The following is a 22,549-nucleotide window of genomic DNA, read 5'->3' as shown; positions in this document are numbered from 1 at the left end:
AGAGATTATGTTTATCAGAACGGACATTATACATCTATCACGTTCTTCATTCATACGTGTCGCTACACACTTTTACTTTTGATACAAATATGCGTTTTGTGTAACCTCCGTTAGGCACAGGTTGTGGCACCCGCTATGACGTCATTACATCTGTTGGAGCTGAGAACCAATGAAAGTCACGCCATTCTCTTGTATTTTCTTTTCGTCGTGATTCTGATAGGGTAAACATGGATATTTTTTCATCTCTTCGTGCGATGGCGCGTCGGAACCGATATAATGACGTCACTGGCATTTGAATTTACAGTTTTAAAAAGCAGTTTTTAATTGAAAAGTCAATTGTTATAAAACTTTTCCCTCAATTTTTCTTAACAACTTTAATCAAATTTTCAAAAAAAAAAATTTCATTACAAATCATGCGACTTCTCTATTCAAACTTTCTCCACAGGTATGGTTGAAAATAGTATACATACCACTAAGGTAGGTCGTCCTAATCCGCGTGTTTGCCACCTTGACCTTCCACTTGCGTAGGCAATTACACACGGGGGTTGAAATCCCTGGTGAAAATTTTTCTGACTTTTCTCTGAAAAACTCTGAAAAAGTCTTTAGAACTTTAGAACTGAGTTTTTCAGAGAAAAATCAGAAAAATTTTCACCAGGGATGACCTAGTTTCCTCCCTAGGTATGTAATATTTAAGTTTTATATTTATAATTTTATTATTTATCATAAGCTGTTCATATTTGTAAAAAATACGTCATGAAGTTTAACTTTTTATTTTTAGTCTTATCATTACTTATGATTGCAATCTTTCACTTACTCGCTAGTCTTGTTACATGGATCGTAATGGTATTAGTTAGTATATCGTGTATATGTACGTATCCAAGTCATTTAATTACTTAATTTTTATTTATATTTACAAGCTTCAAATGATCATTTACTAAGAACGTCTACTTCGATATTGTACAGGCGGTACTAGTTTATTGTGGTGGACTTACGCAGATATTAGAAGAACTATAGACACTACGAATCCAACTGAATTACTTGAAGAATCCGTAAGAAATGAAACTGCTTTTCTAGTATTTTCGATTATTGCTACGATTATAACAATAATTTTAATCTTACTTGTGTGTATACTTCGGAGAAGAATAAGTTTTATGACTGTTCTTTTTAAAGAAAGTGCTACATGTCTTGCAGAATTACCCGGATTATTTTTCCAACCTTTACTGACATTTTGCACTCTTTTAATATTTTATATTTTTTGGGTCACAATTGTTATATGTCTAGCTACAGCAAGTAAGTCATTTCTCATTATTTAAAATTAAATTTTATGCATAAATTATTTTATATAAAATATAAAATATTGTTTTAGATCATCCTGGTAATAAATCGATTTTTTTATTAAATACATCTGGAGATATTCAATTATTAAATCCTCATTTTGACCACAGTGCTGTGAGAGAAACGCAAAAATCCAATTTAACTATTAATGAATTCTCCAGTAATGAACAACAGTTTTTAGTATATATATTTAAAAAATAAAGTATTGTTCTTGAATAAGGTTAATTTCCAGAACTCACTCTTGTTGAATACGTTGATGCGGTTTGGGTCAAGTATATGTGGTGGGTATACATAATAGCCTTGATATGGGTATCGGAATTTATCACTGGGTGTCAAAATCTTGTAGTTGCTGGTTCAGTCGCTCATTGGTACTTTAGGTACACTTTCGTTTCTATTATAAGAATATAATAATTTAAATGAATAATTAAATAACATTAAATACTTATATTTACAGGGGCAAAGAATCTAGTCGATCACCAACCTGTTCTTCAATTGGAAAATTGGTTAGCTACCATTTAGGCTCTGTAGCTTGTGGTTCGTTTCTAATAACGATTTTTAAGCTTCCTCGTTTAATTTTAATGTTTTTACATCAGAAGTAAGTTTAGAAGTAAAGTAAAATAAAAACCAACTAAGTAATTTTTGTGAAATTATAAAACTTTACAATTTATTATGTAGGTTTGAAAAAACTAAGGAAACTTCAGTATGTTCACAATGTGGCTTAAAGAGTTGTATTTGTTGTTTTTACTGCTTGGAAAAATTTATACGATACCTGAATCACAATGCTTATACCGTCGTCGCTATTGAAGGTGCAAGTTTTTGTCGTGCTGCTAAAATTGTTAGTATCAGTTCCTATTATTTAACTATAAATATTATGAATTATCTTAGAATATGAAATAGTTACAAGTATATGGGGCATTCCACGCCAAATCGGACGGTTTCAAAAATTGTTGTTTTCGATTTTCTTATTTTTTTGGTATTTTTCAGTACCCCTGAAAAGAGGTTTCCTGATAAATTTTGAGATTCTTTTGATCAATGGTTCAAAAAATATCGAATTTAAAAAAAAAACCGCTCTTCTTATGGTTTTTTTATCATAACTTTCGTAATAATAGTTGAAATCCAATTTTTTTTTTTTCAAAATTTTCGTTTTTAGATGGCCTTTACAGAAAAAAATACAAAACAAACTTCGAAGAGTTTTTTATCGAGATTTTTGAATTTCAAGTTTTCAACCGTGTTTTTAAAAAAAGATGTATCCTTCGATTTTCTTGAAAATTTTCTATTTTAAACTTCTATCCATCTTGCAACTTTTAAGCCTCTTCCGGTAGCGGGCCTTCCATAGTTATTATTTTTTTTCGATTTTTGAAAATTGAAAAAAATTTTTTTTTTTGCGAGATTATTATCAGTACACTGATAGAAGGATTTTTTTGTATTTAAAAAGATTTGTTAATATTTAATAAATAATTTATTAGAGGATAGGTCCTTAACAAATATTTATTAACAGTTAATAAATCATTTATTAGCAGCGATTTTTTTGTGCTAACCAAATATTTATTACTATTTAACAAATGATTTATTAACATATAAAAAATGATTTATTAATATTTAATAAATCATTTATTAGTATTTACACACTGGATTATTAATATTTAAAAAATTCCTCTTATTATTTTTAGAAAAGTTTTACATTAATCTTCTCGTGATGGGAAATCTGTAAATAAAATAAAATTATTTATCGATAATAAAATTATTTGAAATAATTTTTCGAGAATAATGAATTGAATTTAAAAAAATAAATAGTTGTAAAATAAAAAAGAAACCTACATATTCATTATATTTTTTACTTAAACGAAGTCGTAAACAAACACTAGGGATTATTTCTTTTTGGGTCTCTTCTCGAGTTTTAGTAAGGAATTCACCAAGGATTTCAAAGTCAGTTATATGGTTTACTAGAGTGGGAATACAAAAGTAAATTCATAAATTTAGTGTTAACTTTAGAAACGGAATATAAAAAATAAAATAGGATGACAAGACAATGAATAGGTTGAGTACTGATGCTACTGAATATACCTTATATATAACTGTCAACTTACCACAAAAAATCGAGTATAAATCCCACGATTGTAGCAAAGCTTCCATTTTATTAATTGTTTTCCACAAAGTATAAAATAATATGCAACTTATCGTATGAAAATCATGTATATGCATATATATTTTTTTACAACTACGCGTTAAGTATAGCCATCTATCAACACCGACCACCAACAAAATATTTTTTAACTATTAACAAATCTTATTTGGTGGAAATAAATATTTTTTTCAATATATTAAAGCTTTTTAATAGCTACAAAAATTTTGTTCTCATAAAAAATAGATTTTGTTAATACTAACAAATATTGTTAATAGTAAAAAAATATTTTTTCCACCCAAAAAAATATCTGAAAAAGATTTTAATAAATTGATTTATTAAATACAAACAAATCCTTCTATCAGTGTACCGATTTTTGACACTGCAGCTTTTGTTTCTTACACATTGTAAATTGATTTCGATAATATTTTGTTCCGAGTAAATGTTTTCATGTATTCAGAAGCAACTATTTCGAAGCAGAAGAAACATTAGATTTGCCATACAATATAACTAAGAACATTACAGGAACTCAAAAATTTCATATAATTATTCAAGAAAGTGACGGAACTTTAATACAAACGTTTTTATTCAATTTTGTATTCTGTTAAAAATTTTACATTAACGATTGTTTTAGGAACTAAAGTACTCCTTAGTCAATATAGCTCCGTCACTTTTTCGAATAATTGTATGAAATTTTTAAGTAAAGGCCATCTGAAAACGAAAGTTTTGAAAAAAAAAAATTGCGTGGTGTCGTGGGACACCAGATAGGAACGAAGTTCCTTATTATAAAAATATTAATTTCAAGTTCTATTCGAAGTATAAAGAAAATAATTATTGGGGTATACATTTTTATTATGATTTTTTTCTCGATAGGTGTGTATGCTGTAAAGAATAAGCATACACAATAGACTGGGCCAAAAAAATTGATTATTTTTTTTTTTTTTTCGATACTGTAAAAATATTATTCCTGATGACCAAAAAAAATTATTGTGCAAGTTTGAGTCCTTAATATTGATATTAAGAGGTGTATCGTTACGACTATTTTTATGACAGAAATTTCATGTATTACCTCAAACTCGTAAATCATCTATCTGAAAAATTTGAGCAATGTATAGTCTTAAAGAAATTGAATTCCCTACAAAAAATCTCTTTTAGGAAATTGCCGTAAAACGAGCCGTTTCCTCGTAACCGTTCCTTAAACATTGATTTGCTTTTTTAATTCTTTGATTCTATTTCGGATTTTTGTAACTACTAGAAATATTAAAATTTTTTTTTACGCAAGATTCATATTCTAGAAGAAAATTGAATGCTCTACAAAAAAGGTCTTCTAACATTTTTTGCTAAATTCACTCCTTCGAAAGTTATTTAAGGTTGAAGTTGAGTCAAAACGAGGTCAATAACCTGAATAACGTTCGAAGGAGTGAATTTAGCAAAAAATGTTAGAAGACCTTTTTTGTAGAGCATTAAATTTTCTTCAAGAATATGAATCTTGCGTAAAAAAAAATTTTAATATTTCTAGTAGTTACAAAAATCCAAAATAAAATCAAAGAATTAAAAAAAGAAATCAATGTTGAAGGCACGGTTACACGGAAACGGCTCATTTGACGTCAATTTACTAAGAAAAATTTTTTGTAGGGAATTCAATTTCTTTTAAGAATATACATTGCTTAAATTTTTCAGATAGATGATTTACGAGTTTTGGGTAAAAAATGAAATTTCTGTCAAAAAACTAATAGTCGTAACGATACACCTCTTAATATCAATAATAAGGGCTCAAACTTGCACAGTAATTTTTTTTAGTCATCAGGAATAATATTTTCACAGTATCGAAAAAAAAAAATATAGTCGATTTTTTTGGCCCAGTCTAATACATTCCTATACATAGTGTATAGCCAGAGTTGCAAATAGCGCATTAAATTTATAATTGCATTAGTGTTTCAATTAAATTTTTTTTTATATTTCATAATCCAAAAACAACAAATTAAAAATGATTTTGTAATTTTCTAATTGAATATCTTTGAATTGAAAAAAATTTTTTCATTTTTAATCCAACATTTTTCAATTAAAAATTAAATTTCAAATTTTCAATTCGTAAAGTATCGTTGAAATGTAATGGCTTAATTTTTAAATCTACGTTTTCAAGTAAAACATTAAATAAAAAATTTCAATTCGGAAAACCAGATTGAAAATATTTTTTCTAATCTCTAATTCCATATCTAATAATTGAAAAGTCAATCAAAAATTTTAATTAGCCATAGCTAAAGGGGATTAGAAAATTACATTCTGTTTCTAAATTTTCTATTTTCGAATAAAAAAATTAAATAAAATATTTTTAATTCTGAACATCGGATTGGTGTTGCTTTAATTTTAAATTCTCTGCTTACGCTAAAAATTATTCAAAAAATTTAATGCTCAAATGTCTTAACTATGCATGATCTTCTTAATTCAAATTCTATTATATCTGACGATCAACAGTAAGTTTAAAAATATTCAAATTTGAAGATCAAGTAAAACAGTATTCTTTCCTGTTATAAGTGCTGTCAAATTTTTTGTCTTGATTACTTATTTGATTGCGTACCGAATCTGAATTAAAAAGTAATTTTCAATTTTTGATCCCATGTGTTTGAATTAATAAGTAATTTTTTAATTTTTAATCCCACGTATCTGAATTAGAATTAATTTTTGAAATTTTAGACCGATGTGTCAATTTAAAAACTACTTTTTTAAATTTCAATTTCACTTCTTTTATTAAAAATTGGTTTTTCAATTCTTAATCCCACGTGTTTATATTTAAATTAATTTTTCAATTTTTCAATTCAAGTTGTTGAATTAAAATTTAACTTTGTAATTTTAATCGATATAATTTCAATTACGGATTGAAAATTCAATTTTGGATTGCAAATATTCTCATTAAAGAATTCGCAACCCTGTGTATAGCCTCCCTGCGTTTAACGTAGTAGTAATGATCAGATGGTTCCACTTTTGACCACCAGATGGTGTAGTTATCGAATGATATAATAATAATAGCAAACGGCAATAATAATAACAGTCATCCCATAGACTATACATTAGACAGTGTATAGCCACCATACATAGACTATACATAAAAAGGTTACGATTTTTTTTCTCGCGTTGCGGACGTTTTTTGCCGGCTAGGGTACCCCTCTGCAACGCGCCATAAGGAACTTCGTTCCAAAAAAACATTAGATTTCGACCATTATTACGAACGTTATTATCAAAAAACCATAAAAGGGGCGGTTTTGTTTTAAATTTGATATTTTTTGAACCATTGATCAAAAGAATCTCAAAATTTTACCAGGAAGCCTCTTTTGAAGGGTACTGAAAAATACAAAAAAAAAACTCAGAAAATCGAAAACAACAATTTTTAAAACCGTCCGATTTGGCGTGGAATGCCCCATATGTATGTATACTAGGATCCTGGGAAAAAATGATCAGACCTGACCATGCCTGTTCATGTATGATCAGGCCTGAAATTAGACATGATCAGGCCTGTTCATGCCTGGTCATGTCTGAAGCGTTAAATACGCTCATGCCTGATCATACCTGTCCATGCCTGGTCATGTCTGTTCATGCCTGTTCATGTCTGAAGCGTTAAATACAGTCAGGTCTGATCATGCCTGTTCATACCTGTCCATGCCTGTTCATGCCTGGTCATGTCTGAAGCGTTAAATACGCTCATGCCTGGTCATGTCTGTTCATGCCTGTTTATGTCTGAAGCGTTAAATACGCTCAGGCCTGATCATACCTGTCCATGCCTGTTCATGCCTGGTCATATATGTTCATGTCTGTTCATGGCTGTTCATGTCTGCTCATAGATCTAAAATTTTGTTGACCAAGAATCTCTATCTATTAGATTTTTATTACTCGAAGTTCATACGAAACTTACTTTTCAACTAAATCTCTTAGGTCAGTGGGTAGCGAGTTACACTTTCGAGCGCAAGGTCCACGGTTCAAATCCTGCACACGCCCGAATTTTTTATTTTTTTTATTTTTATAGCAATAATTATATACATGTATAATTGAATATAGTTATACATAATTATATATAATTATATAGGGCCATTTTTTATGTAGAATTTTTTTACCCGGATGGACATGAACAGACATGAACATACCTGATCAGACCTGAGCATGCCTGATCAGGCCTGGTCAGACATGGTCATTTTTCATGTCTGATCAGGCCTGAAGACTCATGCCTGTTCATGTCTGATCAGGTCTGATCATTTTTTCCCGGGATGCTTTGAAAAAAATTTGCTTTTCGCTCTTACCTCCTGAAACGTTAGTGGTTGCCGAAAAAAAAATCTTTCCTAAAGATGGGCTCTCTACCTCAACTCTTAGAGGTCGCTATTTTATTTTTTAATTTCCGATCTAACTAACATTTCAAGATATATATTTTCATTAAAAGTTTAATTACTCGTAAATTACTGAATATTTCTTAAATTTATGCATAGGTCTTCAAAGCTGATTTCTCGAGCTTTCTGAAACCCTATGATGAGTCATAATTATCATTATTAAAACGCCAATTGAAGCTATCTGAAAAGTGTCGATTTTTAAGTAGATTTTTCTAAAATCTAACTGTTGTATTTGTCCTCATGGTCGATTTTTCGAAGAATTTTGTCACAACCTTTCATAATTGATTGAGCTCAACTCAACTCTACTAGTAGAGTTCAAAAATACCATTCGTTGATAAATTTATGTATATGTCATAGACAGATCGTGAAATTAGACAGTTCGTGAACTGTCCAGTCATTTCATGAACTGCAGCCAGATCGCGTAATGGTCGATCAGTTACACGAAGTGTCTAAATTTTTAGACAGTTTATGAAATGTCTAATAGCTGTTCTGCCGATCGTGTAATATCTAGGAATAACGGATTCCTAAAAAGGAGACAACTAAAAAAAATAAGATATTAGTTGGAGCAGCCAATGTTATTTATTTATAGATTAAATTTCCTTTTTTATTTATTTGCAAAATTTAAAATATAAAATCATTCGACTATTTTTATTTATTTACACATGGTAAACTCGAGTCACAGATTCATTTCACAGATTCTCTCAGAGAAAGGAGTTTTTCCAAGTCTATGTCATCACGTTTAAAGAACATTTACTTCTTCTTCTGAGAGCCAGCTCAGAAGAAGAAGTAAATCAGGTGGGGGTTTGAGACGGGATCATAAAAAGGTGGTTCTGGCCCGAAAATCTTTTTTCAGCTGGCTCTCGAGTTTACCATGTGTAAATAAATAAAAATAGTCGAATGATTTTATATTTTAAGTTTTGCAAATAAATAAAAAATGAAACTTAATCTATAAATAAATAACATTGGCTGCTCCAACTAATATCTTATTTTTTTTAGTTGTCTCTTTTTTAGGAATCCGTTATTCCTAGATATTACACGATCGGCAAAACAGCTATTAGACATTTCATGTGATTCTGGAACATTACACGATCTGTCTAAGGCCTAATTGCATTTCATGAACTGTCTAAAAATTTTAGACACTTCGTGTAACTGATCGACCATTACACGATCTGGCTGCAGTTCATGAAATGACTAGACAGTTCATGAACTGTCTAATTTCACGATCTGCCTATGACATATATATGTGGTATAACGCAGTTTCGAGGACACGATTGCGTCTACAATTCTTATTAGATCTTAATGAAATTTTCTACACTTATTCTATGGGCGATTATCACGTTTGAGTTCAAAGATGGGCTAAATCGTCTGATTAATTCAGAAGTTATGGCTGTTTGAAATTATTACCGGTGGCCAAGTCGCTGGGCTAGCTCCTGTCCTGGCCTAAGGTTACTTATAATTAACTTAATTCATTTATTTTGTGAGCTGGGGGGGGGGGCGGGGCTCGCCTCGTTCCCCTGAAATCTACGCTTATCAATAACGAAAGAAAAGGAGCCTGGTGGTTCATTAGGAAAAGATTTGATTTTACAATATTTTGTTTAGTTAATTTTTCCCCAATTTGTTACGTACAAAAATTCCCCAATTTTATTTTATTAGGTCAAATTTAGTATATAAGTTCTATAGAACGTGAATTTCAATGACTAATATAAGCTTAATCAGTACATTATGTTCGGAATTATTTGAAAAATAAAATTTGTGAAAAAAGTTTTTTTCGAATAACTTCGAACTTACTTCATAGATTGATTCCAAAATCTAATTAGCTCAAAAACTCTATAAGCCACGTCAAATACAACTACAACAATTAAAATTGAATCATTTGTTCAAAAGATATCGTTAACTAAAACATTTCAAGAAAGTGTTTTTTTTTTTCGAATAAAATCAAAAACGTTCAATTGATTATTTTAAAAAAACTTTAAGCTTAAGAGACTAAAAAACTGCGTCGAATGTCACATTAGACGTCAAAATCGGTCTATTAGTTCAAAAGATATCGGCGATGAAATATTTACGTAATATTATCGACAAAATATATGAAAAATCACTGTTTTTTATACCTCTTAGATATTTTGTCTATTAACGCTTTGATTTGATTCAACTCATCGAACTTTCTATTTTAATGGCATTTGGCTGTCTGAACCGGCCTGGAACCCGACTTCAACTATAAAAAAATAAAAAACTACCTTTTTTTTTTAAGTCTACAGAGCCATTAATATTCTGTTCATTCAATATTCATTACAATATTTTGAATGAACTTTATAAAGCGTATGAACTAATTTTTTACAATTTTTATTCAGTCCGTCATTATTTATTGTAGGAATTTTCATACAGAAGTATTCTACACAGAAAAAACAGTTAACTTGGTTCAATATTGTCTTCCGAATTTTCTTTCTTGATTTAATAAAAGTAAAACACTTGATTCAAAAACTTTTTTTTGGTTCAAGACAGTAAATTCTCTTGCTCCAAAAAAAATTTATTTTTGAAGCGAAATTGAAAATTTCTTGGTTTAAGAAAAAAAATGCTTGGCTAAAGAAACTAAGTCATCTCTTGCCAAAAAATCAACGTTTTCAACGAAAAAAGTTTAACTTCGGCCAAAAAACTTTTTCTTGCCCCAAGAAAAAAAATTTCTTGCTCCAAAAAATCAAAGTTTTGAACGAAAAAAAAATTAACTTGGGCTAAGGAAAAATCTCTTGGCCCAAGAAAAAAAAAATTTCTTGCTCCTAAAGTTTGCTTCTTTAATAAAGACTTAAATTTTTCTTCGTCAAAAATGTATTCTCTCTCCGACGGGTTGATGTGTTAATTCATTTTGTTTTTTTTTAATCTGAAACGTAATTTTTTGTGTTTTTTTTTCCGAGCAAAATTCTTCAAGACTTGAATTTCAAGTAGACTTTAATATTAAATATTAAAGTCATGATGTATTATAGGATATACTATAGTACAATTCAAAAGGGTACTTGTAGTTCTGTCAAATGACAGAAGAGTACCCGAACAAAATCGTAATGAAATTTGGAATATAACACTTCTGAAATAAATGTCTTACCAGGGACACTACATGTCGTAGGCGCGATCTCGTGGCGAGCACCGAACTACTCCCGCTGCTCCTGGCTAGCACCGGTGACTTTCCAATCCTCTATATCGATCTTTTCTCCCAAGAAATTTTTTCTCTTGGCTTAAGGGGGGGGGGGGGGGGGGGTAGGGTTTTAAAATTATTTAAAAAAAATTTTTTTTTAAATTTTTTTTCTGAATGAACAATATGTCAAGAATATTGTGTACAAATTTTAAATCAATCCGAGTAAAACTAACGGAGTTACAGCGTTTCAAATGACCGGCCGGTATATTTGATTCTTATACCTGCCCGACCTGCCCCTACATACCCCTAGTAGAAATCAGCTGCAATTTTCTTTGTTCTTCCGAATCCCTTTCTCCGGCTGTGTGTCTTTCAAAGGATGTAAACTGATGACTCAATATAAGTATAAAAATTCATATTCTTTGATTGATAGTTTATTTCAAATTTTCACGAATAAAAAACTTTAAGTGGATTTTCCCGAAAACGTTGTTTTTAAAGTCCGTGAACATCATAACTCAAAATGTACTGAACCGATTCCTTTGAAAATTTGAACATTACTGCTTCACATAAATCAACAGGTAACTACGAAGAGTTTTTTTTTTGTTTTTCATTTTTTTCTATTTTTTATTAACAAATTAACCGCGATTTTTTGAGCTAAAATCGCGTTTTTCACTTCCAAGTGCTGCAAAAAATCGAAAAAAAAAAAAAAAAAAACTCTTCGTGGTTACCTCGAGAAATGCATCAACTTTAAAATGCATATCAATTTTTTTTTTTCCGATGATCCGGTAACGAGTTATGATGTTCACCGCAAAACGACTTTTTTTCGAGGCGCCTCCGGAGATTCAACGTCACCAGCTTATTAATCAATATTTTTCGTTGAAAATTTTTTCTGATATTCTTTAAAAGTTGTACAATAATATGTAATTAAGTTTAATGAAATTATATTACTCATCTCGCCGGGAAAAAATCACAAAAATATGCTTTTTTTCGCCTTTAAAACCCTACCCCCCCCCCCCCTCCCTTAAGCAACTTTTGTTTTCTTGATCGGAGAATACAAAAATACTTGCGTAAAAAGAATAGTACTTGTTCCGAGAAATTTTATTTTCTTTAACCAAAAAAAATGCAATATTGCTACAAAAAAATAATGTATCTTGCTCCAAAAAAAATATCTCTTACTTTAAGAAATATAAACTCTTGAAACAAGTGAAAATTTTTTGATTTAAGCGTAAAAATATGTTGACGTGAGAAAAAAAATTTTGATTCAAGATAAAAATTTGAAGATAATTGTTTACTTGGGGCAAGTAAATTTTTATTTTCCGAATTGATCAAAAAAAAATTCTTGAATCAAGAATATTTTCCTTGATTCAAGTTAACTGTTTTTTCTGTGTATTATTGTTTTCATTTTTCCTACAAGCAAAACTACCCGGATAAAAATTATTGTTCATGAATGTATTATTAAACATGATACCGTATTTTTCGTACCATGCATGATCCCGTGGTTTTTTAATTTTTTTAAGGCTGGGCCGTACTAAACGAATTTTTGAATTTTACTTTTCTTTTAATTTATTAATCAATCGTTATCACATAGTTTTTATAGCTTCCGAAAAAATGTGAAAGACAAACTTTTTCGGAAGGTTTTCATGATTCGAGTGACGTAATTATTCAAAATGTAATTAGAAAAGTAAAATTCGAAAATTCGTTTAGTACTGCCGACCCTTAAGAATTATATGAAAGTTTTGAATACTAAAGTAACGGCATCTAACAGATGTAACAAAATTGGAGAACTGTTTACTACTATCGGTATTGAAAATCACGGAACGATCAACCATCGCTCTGAAATGTTACAGACACACACGATATTATAGTAGTGTTTTCATAGAAAAAAATGGCATGCAATAAAAAATGGGACCAGCGACACAAACTTGTCCCAACCTCCCTATTATAGTAACCTTGGGCAGATATACCTAGTAGGGTGGCCCAAAAAAACAAACTATTTTTTTTTTTTCGAGTCTCTTATGAAAATTTGTTGGTTTAAGATGTTTTAAGAGGCCACTCCAAAAATCAACTCGAATAAAAATTTTCAAGAGGTCGCTCACGAATTTTGAAAATATCGAAAATGATTGGAATTCGGATTTTTTGTTTCTAAATTTTTTCTTCCTCGTGGCAGCAATATTTTATATCTATAAAATGATGACTATGCTGAAAATTTCAGCCCAATATTTAAATATTTAAACGGCGCTCAAGAATTTTGAATATTAACCGATAATATGTAACTAATACTTTGAATTAGTTTTTATATTTTTTTATCACTTAATTATTGTCATTCCACTTAAATATAACTTTTGCATAACCGAAAATATACAGGACAGTCTTAAATAATAAAATTGGGTAAGTTTTGAATAAGCAAAAAAACCTAAAAATTGAATTAAAAAATACAAAAGTATGCAAATAACTTATTATTTCTATTTCTCGGGTTGTATTTTTATTCATTATGATACAAATTGATGGTGAAAAAATTGAGAAACTTTATTATTAACATTCAAGGGTCGCTCGAAAACATCCAAGAGACAGTACTCGGAAACATTAAAAATTCGTGAGCGACCTCTTGAAAATTTTTTATCGAGCTGATTTTCGGAGAGGCTTCTTAAAACATCTTGAACTAACAAATTTTCATAAGAGACTCAAGAAAAAAAATAGTCGGTTTTTTTGGGCCACCCTAATACCTAGTCTATCGACATCTATGTAGTTTTGCCGGTAATACGATGGTATACATTAGGCATGTTCGGCCAAACTAAGTCCTGAGTGAATTTACTTAGTAAGATTTGGTTTAGTAAATATGCTTTTCTATACTAAATCTTACTAAGTTTACTCAGGACTTAGTTCGGCTGAACACGCCCATTGATTGACACGCTAAAAATTATGGCAGAAAAAACTAATAGCATTGTGCCCTCGGCATTGTAGTATGGGTCTCAAGGCCATGCTGTTTCGCTGTGCCTGCTATGCATACGTGTGAGCAATACACTAGCTCCAGTACTACACAGTATACTAATAACACCATACTTCTGGGACTCGTTACAATACTTATTTGGAATATTTCACATATTCTTTTAGTATCTGTCTTGAGACTAATTGGACTAAAATGACTATACGGAATATCGTAAAAAAAGTTGACTATAGATAATATACACTTATCCAAAAAATTAAAGGAACAAGAAAATTTTATAAATTTTTTAGTGATTTTTGGAAGGCTGTATTTTTGTGAAAAATGATCGTATCGAAACAGTTAAAAAAGCAAATTGAAGCTTGAAATCTCTAGTTCATCAAAGATCTTCCAGCAACATATTTTTTTGAGCCACGGTTTTTGCGGAATCATAAGAAAAAGGTCGAGACAAAATTTTTCTAAAGTTTATGGTTTTGTTCTTTAGGTCTACGGGGCCGGGAAAAATTTTTTCAAAAAAACGAATTTATGTCTCGTTTAGGAAATTTATTCAGCTACAATTTACTTTTTTCTGTTTCTCTGTACGACAATTTGCTGCTGAGATATCAGCCTTCAAATGAAAAAGAATCCTTTTGTCTTTGATTATTGATATCTCAGCAAGTAATGGTCACACAGCAATTTAAAGGGCAGTTAAATAAACTTGATTAAATTCCCTACAAGCTCCATTTTCGATTTTTTCAAAAAAAAATTTTTTTTCATCCTTGATATCCAATTGAAAAACCCACAAAAAATGGCCATTTTCTGGTTTTTTAGTCAACTCATCGCTACTCTGCAAATATTGATAAAAAAATAATGTTGTCAGGTAATTTTACAGCTTAATGTACCCCCAAAAACCCTGGAAATTTTCAGATTGATCCATTGAACCGTTTGTCCAGACCGATTGCTCAAAGTTTTATAAAACAATTAAAGGAACAAGTTTTGTTCCTTAATTTGTGTACTCATTACCGAAATGAAAAAATTAATTTTTTTTTTATTTTCTTTCATTTTTGCGTTAGTTATTCAGTAAATGTAAGGTAAAGAGGAAAAAAAAACTTTTCCAAAAAACGAGACCAAAAAAGAATTTTTTTACATTTTTTTTTTTTACGTTTTATTCGGGGGGTTATTTTTTTTTTCGTTTTTCGGAAAAAAAAATTTTTTTTTTTCCTCTTTACCTTACATTTACTGAATAACTAACGCAAAAATAAAAGAAAATAAAAAAAAAATTAATTTTTCCATTTTGGTAATAATTACACAAATTAAGGAACAAAACTTGTTCCTTTAATTGTTTTGTAAAACTTTGAGCAATCGGTCTGGACAAACGGTTCAATGGATCAATCTGAAAATTTCCAGGGTTTTTGGGGGTACATTAAGCTGTAAAATTACCTGGCAACATTATTTTTTTTATCAATATTTGCAGAGTAGCGATGAGTTGACTAAAAAACCAGAAAATGGCCATTTTTTGTGGGTTTTTCAATTGGAGCTTGTAGGGAATTTATTCAAGTTTATTTAACTGCCCTTTAAATTGCTGTGTGACCATTACTTGCTGAGATATCAATAATCAAAGACAAAAAGATCCTTTTTCATTTGAAGGCTGATATCTCAGCAGCAAATTGTCATACAGAGAAACAGAAAAAAGTAAATTGTAGCTGAATAAATTTCCTAAACAAGACATGAATTCGTTTTTTTGAAAAAATTTTTCCCGGCCCCGTAGACCTAAAAAACAAAACCAAAAAATTTAGAAAATTTTTGTCTCGACCTTTTTATTATGATTCCGCAAAAACCGTGGCTCAAAAAAATATTTTGCTGGAAGATCTTTGAACTAGAGATTTCAAGCTTCAATTTGCTTTTTAATTGTTTCGATACGATCATTTTTCACGAAAATACAGCCTTCCAAAAATCACTAAAAAATTTATAAAATTTTCTTGTTCCTTTAATTTTTTGGATAAGTGTAACTACTATAGGGCCCTATAGTAGTAGTGTAGTTGTAGTAACGAAATGTTCAGTTATTTTGATGAGATTTTTCTCGCCGTGTACCTTCGAATCATTTTAATCAATGAATAATATTTTAATTTCTGGTTCATTGGGATATTTGACACGATTTAAAATAATTGAATTTCTTGAATTCCTTCGAATCCTTTTTAATCGCTGAATAATAGTTTAATTTCTGCTTTAAATGGCGATTTGAAACAATTTAAAGTGATTCGATTTTTCGAACACCTTTTAATCGCCAATTGAGGGGGAACACTATTGTGACCACTCGAAAAAAAGATTATTTTTGGGAATTTTTTTAAAGAAAGCTACAAAAAACCAAAAAGTTTATCAAACTAGCAAGTAAGGTACCCGCGGGTAATAAGGCCTGTCGGGTAATAAGGCCTAAGTGACAGAAATGATATTTAAAATAACGGCCTCCACTAAAGGCTACTCTAGTAGAAGGGTGTTGCTTAGAGATGCTACGACAAGTTAATAGAGTCCTGATACTACGTTCCCTGTCTTCTATATTTCATCATCCGTCATATGATATCGTAGCACAGAAGAAATCATAAAAAACAATCTAGTCTTCTGACTCTTAAAAAGGATACTGATAGTTTTAAGTGCTGTCGAGCAAAGCAATCTAGTCTTCTGTCTTTATAAAAGTATTGTTGCTGCATTTAAGTGATGATTCATCTCAAATACCAATTTTATTAAGTATAATTAAACTATTCCAGTTTGATTAACCCGTAGGCCTTATTACCCTACCGTAGTAAAATAAGGCCTATTCGTATGGTTTTTGTAAAAGTTGTAAAAAGTTTGATTTTTTGTTCGTTTGTGGTATAAATTACCATTACTTCATTATACTATATGGCTAATGTATTGAAATAAAGATTTATGGAACATTTTGATAATTAAATGCAATTTTCCGATTCTATTCAAAATCTCCCTTAGCTAGGCCTATTACCCGCCAGTATACCTTATTTTGCGTACCATGACCTTCGGGCTAAGAAAAAACTTTTAATTAATTAAAATGGCAAAGTTTAAAAAAAAATCTTTAATTTTGCTAAAAAAAAATTTTTTTAACTTTTTAAATTTCTCAATTCGATATCTTGAAAACAAAGCAAGATATCTGAAAGTTTTATTCCTAAAAAAAGACTTATTTCCATGTATTTAACCATGTATTTAATATTGCGGTGTTGCCAAGTATCACAACTATGATTTTTCAAAATTAAAACCACACAAGCTGATACGACTAGACAATCATAATTTTTTTTAGAATTTTTTCACTAAAATAAAAATTTTGTATTAAATAAAAATATTAACAGGGGTTATCAGATATTTCCGGCTGAGTTTTTTTCGGAAACAAAATCTCTAAATACAAAATACAGACCGCACATTGATGCACTACTGTCTAATCTAGCGAAGTGCGCTTAAATTATTTGACAATATTCGTTTGTTTAAGAAAAAAACTCTGCCAAAGTTTCAATTTACTGCACAAGTGCAACAAAGATAGTACCGTTCGTGGACTTTAGTGTAATAGAGAGAGAAGTACGAACCCCTGTTAAAGAAAGAGATGAATTAAATGAGCTGGAAAGTAGTCGCTGGTGGTAACTGGCAACACTGCGCAGAAAATCCGAACAAATTCAACGCCCGAGTTTATATACTCGCGTCAGAGGCAAATCGCCGCGTTTCTCAGGTTTTCTAACAAAAAAAAATTATTTTTTTAATATTCAAAATATCGGAAAAATAATTATCATTCATTCTGTTACGTCCTGGTTGATGTTTTGGCGCTGGCGTAGTTGAGCGGTCGATTTAAATTGGACGTGATGGAAACTTACACATAATTATAAATAATAATTAAGTATGGGTTGAACAGCCACCATTTGGTGGTTGAAATAAACTGGTTATATTTATATGTTATTAAATATATTATCTGGATCTGTTTTATTCAATGAATAAAGAGATAGTTGGAGAATTTGTGAAACGTACAATTCTGGTGTTATAATATTGTTAAGCTATTCTTAACAATAGCTTCGAGGATGTAAGAACGAAGTTGAGGTTTTAATATTGAGCCTGACTGCTCTCTATGATTCTATATCTCTGACTGACTTCTCTTGATCGAGAAAAACTAGAGTAACTCTTATCAATACGTTTGGGCATCAGACCCGCGCATCGAGTCATATGGAGGGGTCATTCGAGATAACGCATGTTCTCGAATGATCCATTCTAATATTTATTGAAAATACTTAGTTCTCACGATCTCTCCACTTTTGTTACTAACAAATGAGTCACTTATCTATTAACAAAAGCTATCTTAAACAAAATAGATATTTGTGCAGCTGCACGTCTCGAGGATTAACTCGAGGCGTCAGCGCTTATTTATATTTGATAAAATATAGAAAAATAAGTTTATCAATTATTACTCATATCCTTAACGTTCAAATGTCTTAAATAATATTATTCTATTATATTATTTTATATGATTAATTAATTATTATTGGAATTACTAGATTATCGATATTCGATATAATTAGTTAGGTTTCAGGTCGGTAATTAAGGAAGTAAAAGCCTACGTCATCTGCCATACAGGCTGGGACGTAACACATTCATTCGATACTAAAAAGTACAGTAGAAGAACTTATAGAATTTCAAAAGACTAGGAAATTTTTTTGTCTTTGTTTAAATAATCTTTTAACAAAAATTGCGGCGCTACGCTCATAGCGCGACGGGCAAAGGATTAAGCCAAAATGAAATATCCCAATATAAATATTTATTCTATCGAACTTAAAAAAATCTATTAAAAACTGTCACTAAACCTGTATTAAAATCTGATTAAATTATTAGATCTACAGGTGCCACTAATTGACTGTGAATTGAAATAAATTATTATATCCCCCAACTCAGCAGGATTGTCAGCCTAAGCTAGGATGCTCTTCTTTACTCTGTGTTTTATACTCTAAAATTTGCCATACTTGTAGCAATAAATAAGATTAAATCCATGCTATTACTTGGCAGGTCTATGCAGATCCGCATTGAATTCGTTTTCTCTACCAGAAAAAAGCTCAATTTTTACTTCTCTAAAAAAAGTAAGAATTCTTATTTCCTGCACAGATGTAGCTTTCTAACACAAAAATAGTGCAACTGAATGGCAAGTCAAAAATTTTAAACAATGTTTGAGATGCAAAAAATTTATTTAATCTACTTTCGAATATTTAGTAAATTCCCATAAATTTTTTTTTAAAGTCGGGTAATAAGGATAAAGAATTTTTCAATAAGTTTATTCTTGAGTTAATTTATGACAATCTAATATTACATGGAGAGAAATTTATGGTAACCGTTCCTAGTGAGTTTATGAAATATCATCCCATACCGTTATGGTAATGATTACTTGGAATTATGGGATATAAGCCCATGCTTTCTGGGAAAAGTTCTCATAATTATGGGAACAATTGCCATTATTATGGTAACAGTTCCCATATCGCATGTGAAAGAATTATGGTAATGATTACCAAAATATTATGGTAATCGTTACCATATCGCGTGCCAAAAGGTAAAAGCGCGCATACCAATGTATGGGCCCTTTTAGCTCTGCAAAGCTAAAAGGGCGTATAAATTTTTTTTTCATTGCCAATTGATTGGTAAACACTTTCTACGCTTAAAAATCAAACATAGATTTCCCAAAGCTAAAAGGGCATATGTCTTTAATTATGCGCCCTTTTAGCTTTAAAAATTCGAAAATTTTGTGACCTAAAGTTAAAAGGGCCAACAAATTTTTTTTTCAAAGGAATTTATTAAAAAGCTTAGCCTACGTCTAAAAATGAAAAAAATATAAAAACGTTGCAGTCAAGAAGATGTATTCTAAGTTATACGTTCTTCTAATATCAAAATTAAAAATATATTTAGAAAAATCACAAAATACGCGTGATTGTATTAATATTTTTAACTTCCCGCTAAGAAAATTGAAAATTTTCAAAAATTCGGGAAGTTATTGGTTTCGGTCCGATTTGCAAAAACCGAATTTCTATCAGATTTTGACGTTTTGAGGTTCTAGGAAGCTATCCTGACTAATTTCACGATGATGTCCGAGTGTATATATGTACGTACGTGCGTATGTATGTAAATGCCTGTATCTTTTGAACGGATGAACCGATTTTGATCTTTGAGGTGTCATTCGACGCGGCTTGTTAATATCTTGAAGCTGTAAAATTTTGAGCTAAATCGGTAGGGTGCGTTCAGAGATATTTCAAAAATAAAATTTTTTAAAAAATGTTTTATTTGGATAACTTTTAATTTGATCGATGAATTAATTCAAAAATCTAATCAGCTCTAAAACCTTATAAGCCGCGTCGAATGCCACCAAAAAAATAAAAATCGGTTCATTCGTTTAAGAGAAATGGATGACGAAAGAATTCCAAAAAATTTTTTTTTTGGTTTTTTTGAAATTTCTCAAAAACGGCTAGATGAATCAATTCCAAAATTTGATCAGCTTTAGAACTTGATAAAACACGTCGATTGCTGCCTCAACCGTCTTAATCGGTCCATTCGTTTACGAAATATCGTTGATTAAAAAAATAGTAAAAAACGTTTTTTTTCGGATATCTGCAAAACAATTGAATCATTCGATTTCAAAATCTAATCAGCTCTAGAACCTAATAAAACGCGTCGATTGCCGCCTCAACCATCAAAATCGGTTAATTCGTTCGCGAGATATCGTGGGAGAAAGAAATGCTAAAAAATGTTTTTTTAGAAAACAATGACATACAAAAGTATTTTCTAGCTCGAAGAGCTCGAAAATGTATGCACAATAATTTTTTCGAGCTCAACGAGCTCGAAAACAGCGGAAAGTTTTAGGACTGGCCCGCAGGGTTAACCGATAGACCGATTTTATATTATGGAATTAGTTACTAGAGTTTATAAAATTATTTTGAAATTTTTATACTAAAATGAAAAAAATAAAAAATTTGCAGAAATATGTAACCGGCTCATTTAGGTACAACTCCCATACCCTCCTTCATATCGGAATATTTTTTTTTTTTTTTTTTTTTTTATATCTTCGAAACAACTGAACCAAACAATTTCAAAATTTGATCAGCTCTAGAACTCAATAAAACACGCCGATTGCCGCCTCAACCATAAAATTCGGTCAATTCGTTCCTGAGATATCGTGGGGGAAAGAAATGCTAAAATCGGTTTTTTTTTAAAACAATGGCACACAAAAGTATTTTCGAGCTCGAAAATGTATTCACAACAATGTTTTCGAGCTCCAGGAGCTCGAAAATAGCGGGAAGTTTTGGGGCTGGCCCGCAGGGTTAACCGATAGACAGATTTTTTCTTACAGATCTTTGCGTTTAGAAACATTTAAAACTAATGGCAAAAAAAAATTTTTTTATGCGCCCTTTTAGCATGGATCCCTACTAACCTGTAGCAATACGCCCTTTTACCTTTTGGCACGCAATATATTATAGTTATCATTACCATAATATTATAATAATCATAATATTATGGTAATGATAACTATAATATGTATGGGTGCCGTTCCTATAATCGACATTTCAAAAAAACCGGTTTCTATGCATTATGGGAACCATTCCCATAATATATTGTACTTGTTACCATAAATTCCTCTTCGTGTAGAAACATCCATAATTTAAATTTACTTTATTCTCATAGTAGTAAGTTAACTTGAGTTATTATTTTTATAACTATTTATACAAATTAAAAACTATTGTATTTATTGTGTTTACTGTATTTCAGGCATTTTCAACTATAGTTAGTAATGCTTTACAACTTGCTGTTATTAATGGCATTGGAGATTTCATTTTATTCTTGGGGAAGATTTTTGTAACAGCAGCTACAGGAAGTATTGGACTATTGATTATGAAGCAAGATCCTAGATTACATTTTTATGCAGCACCTATTTTGTTAATATTTGTTTTCTCTTTCTTTATCGCACATTGTGTAATATCTCTATATGAGACGATAATTGATACATTATTTTTATGTATCTGTGAGGATAAGAATCTTAATGGTGACAACGGTAAATGGCGACAATCAAAGTTGGCCCAGATAGGATCTGCTAACACAAGTTCGAATGGACAGCATGAATTAGCTCCTATGAATCAATAACATTCATTTGTCATATCATTCCTAAGACTATTTTAACTGTTTCATAAACGGTAAGCTTGTATCGCAAGTATAGATAATAATCATTAATTATATTTTTTTATACAAATTACATTGAATTATATTTAAAATTTCTACTATATTTTTTTTTATTATTTCATTACACAATAAGAATTTTAACTGATACAGTGAAAGAATTAAATCAAGTGAGTGTATCAGTAGAAAATGTTCAAGTATAGGTATGGCACACTAAGAAAGTATTATATTTCTCTAATAAATATTTTATTATGAAACAAGTTAATTTTTTAATGATTGTCAAAGCATAAATATATATGTCAAGCTCTTGAAATCAATCAGAACACTACTTTTTTTAGGGTCTGGACATATAAAAGGAAATAACTAGAAAGTTATGCGGAATTTGAAAAAACTTTATTAGAAATAATTTGTAGTGAATAAAATTGTCTACAAAAAAGATCCCATTCGGAGACACGGCAGTGTCTCGCGCCAAGTACACGTTCAAACACATAATA

The 22,549-nt window shown here is 30.3% G+C and overlaps 1 protein-coding gene across 1 annotated transcript in view; it reads left to right on the top strand.

Moving 5' to 3' along the window:
- LOC130671154 (choline transporter-like 1) overlaps nt 1-22,072 on the top strand; it is a 60,900-nt gene extending 38,828 nt beyond the window's left edge. Inside the window, exons 4-10 of the mRNA XM_057474874.1 lie at nt 779-868; nt 964-1,290; nt 1,367-1,495; nt 1,568-1,712; nt 1,790-1,930; nt 2,011-2,170; nt 21,651-22,072. Coding sequence (XP_057330857.1) covers nt 779-868; nt 964-1,290; nt 1,367-1,495; nt 1,568-1,712; nt 1,790-1,930; nt 2,011-2,170; nt 21,651-22,022 — 1,364 coding nt within the window. The 3' untranslated portion in view covers nt 22,023-22,072. The remainder of the gene's footprint in view (nt 1-778; nt 869-963; nt 1,291-1,366; nt 1,496-1,567; nt 1,713-1,789; nt 1,931-2,010; nt 2,171-21,650) is intronic.
- Nucleotides 22,073-22,549: the final 477 nt, after the last annotated feature.

Source organism: Microplitis mediator, chromosome 7 (genome assembly GCF_029852145.1).
Source record: "Microplitis mediator isolate UGA2020A chromosome 7, iyMicMedi2.1, whole genome shotgun sequence".
Lineage (NCBI taxonomy): Eukaryota > Metazoa > Arthropoda > Insecta > Hymenoptera > Braconidae > Microplitis > Microplitis mediator.
Note: the sequence above shows the minus strand (reverse complement) of the source record. Positions and strands in the feature narration are given on the sequence as shown.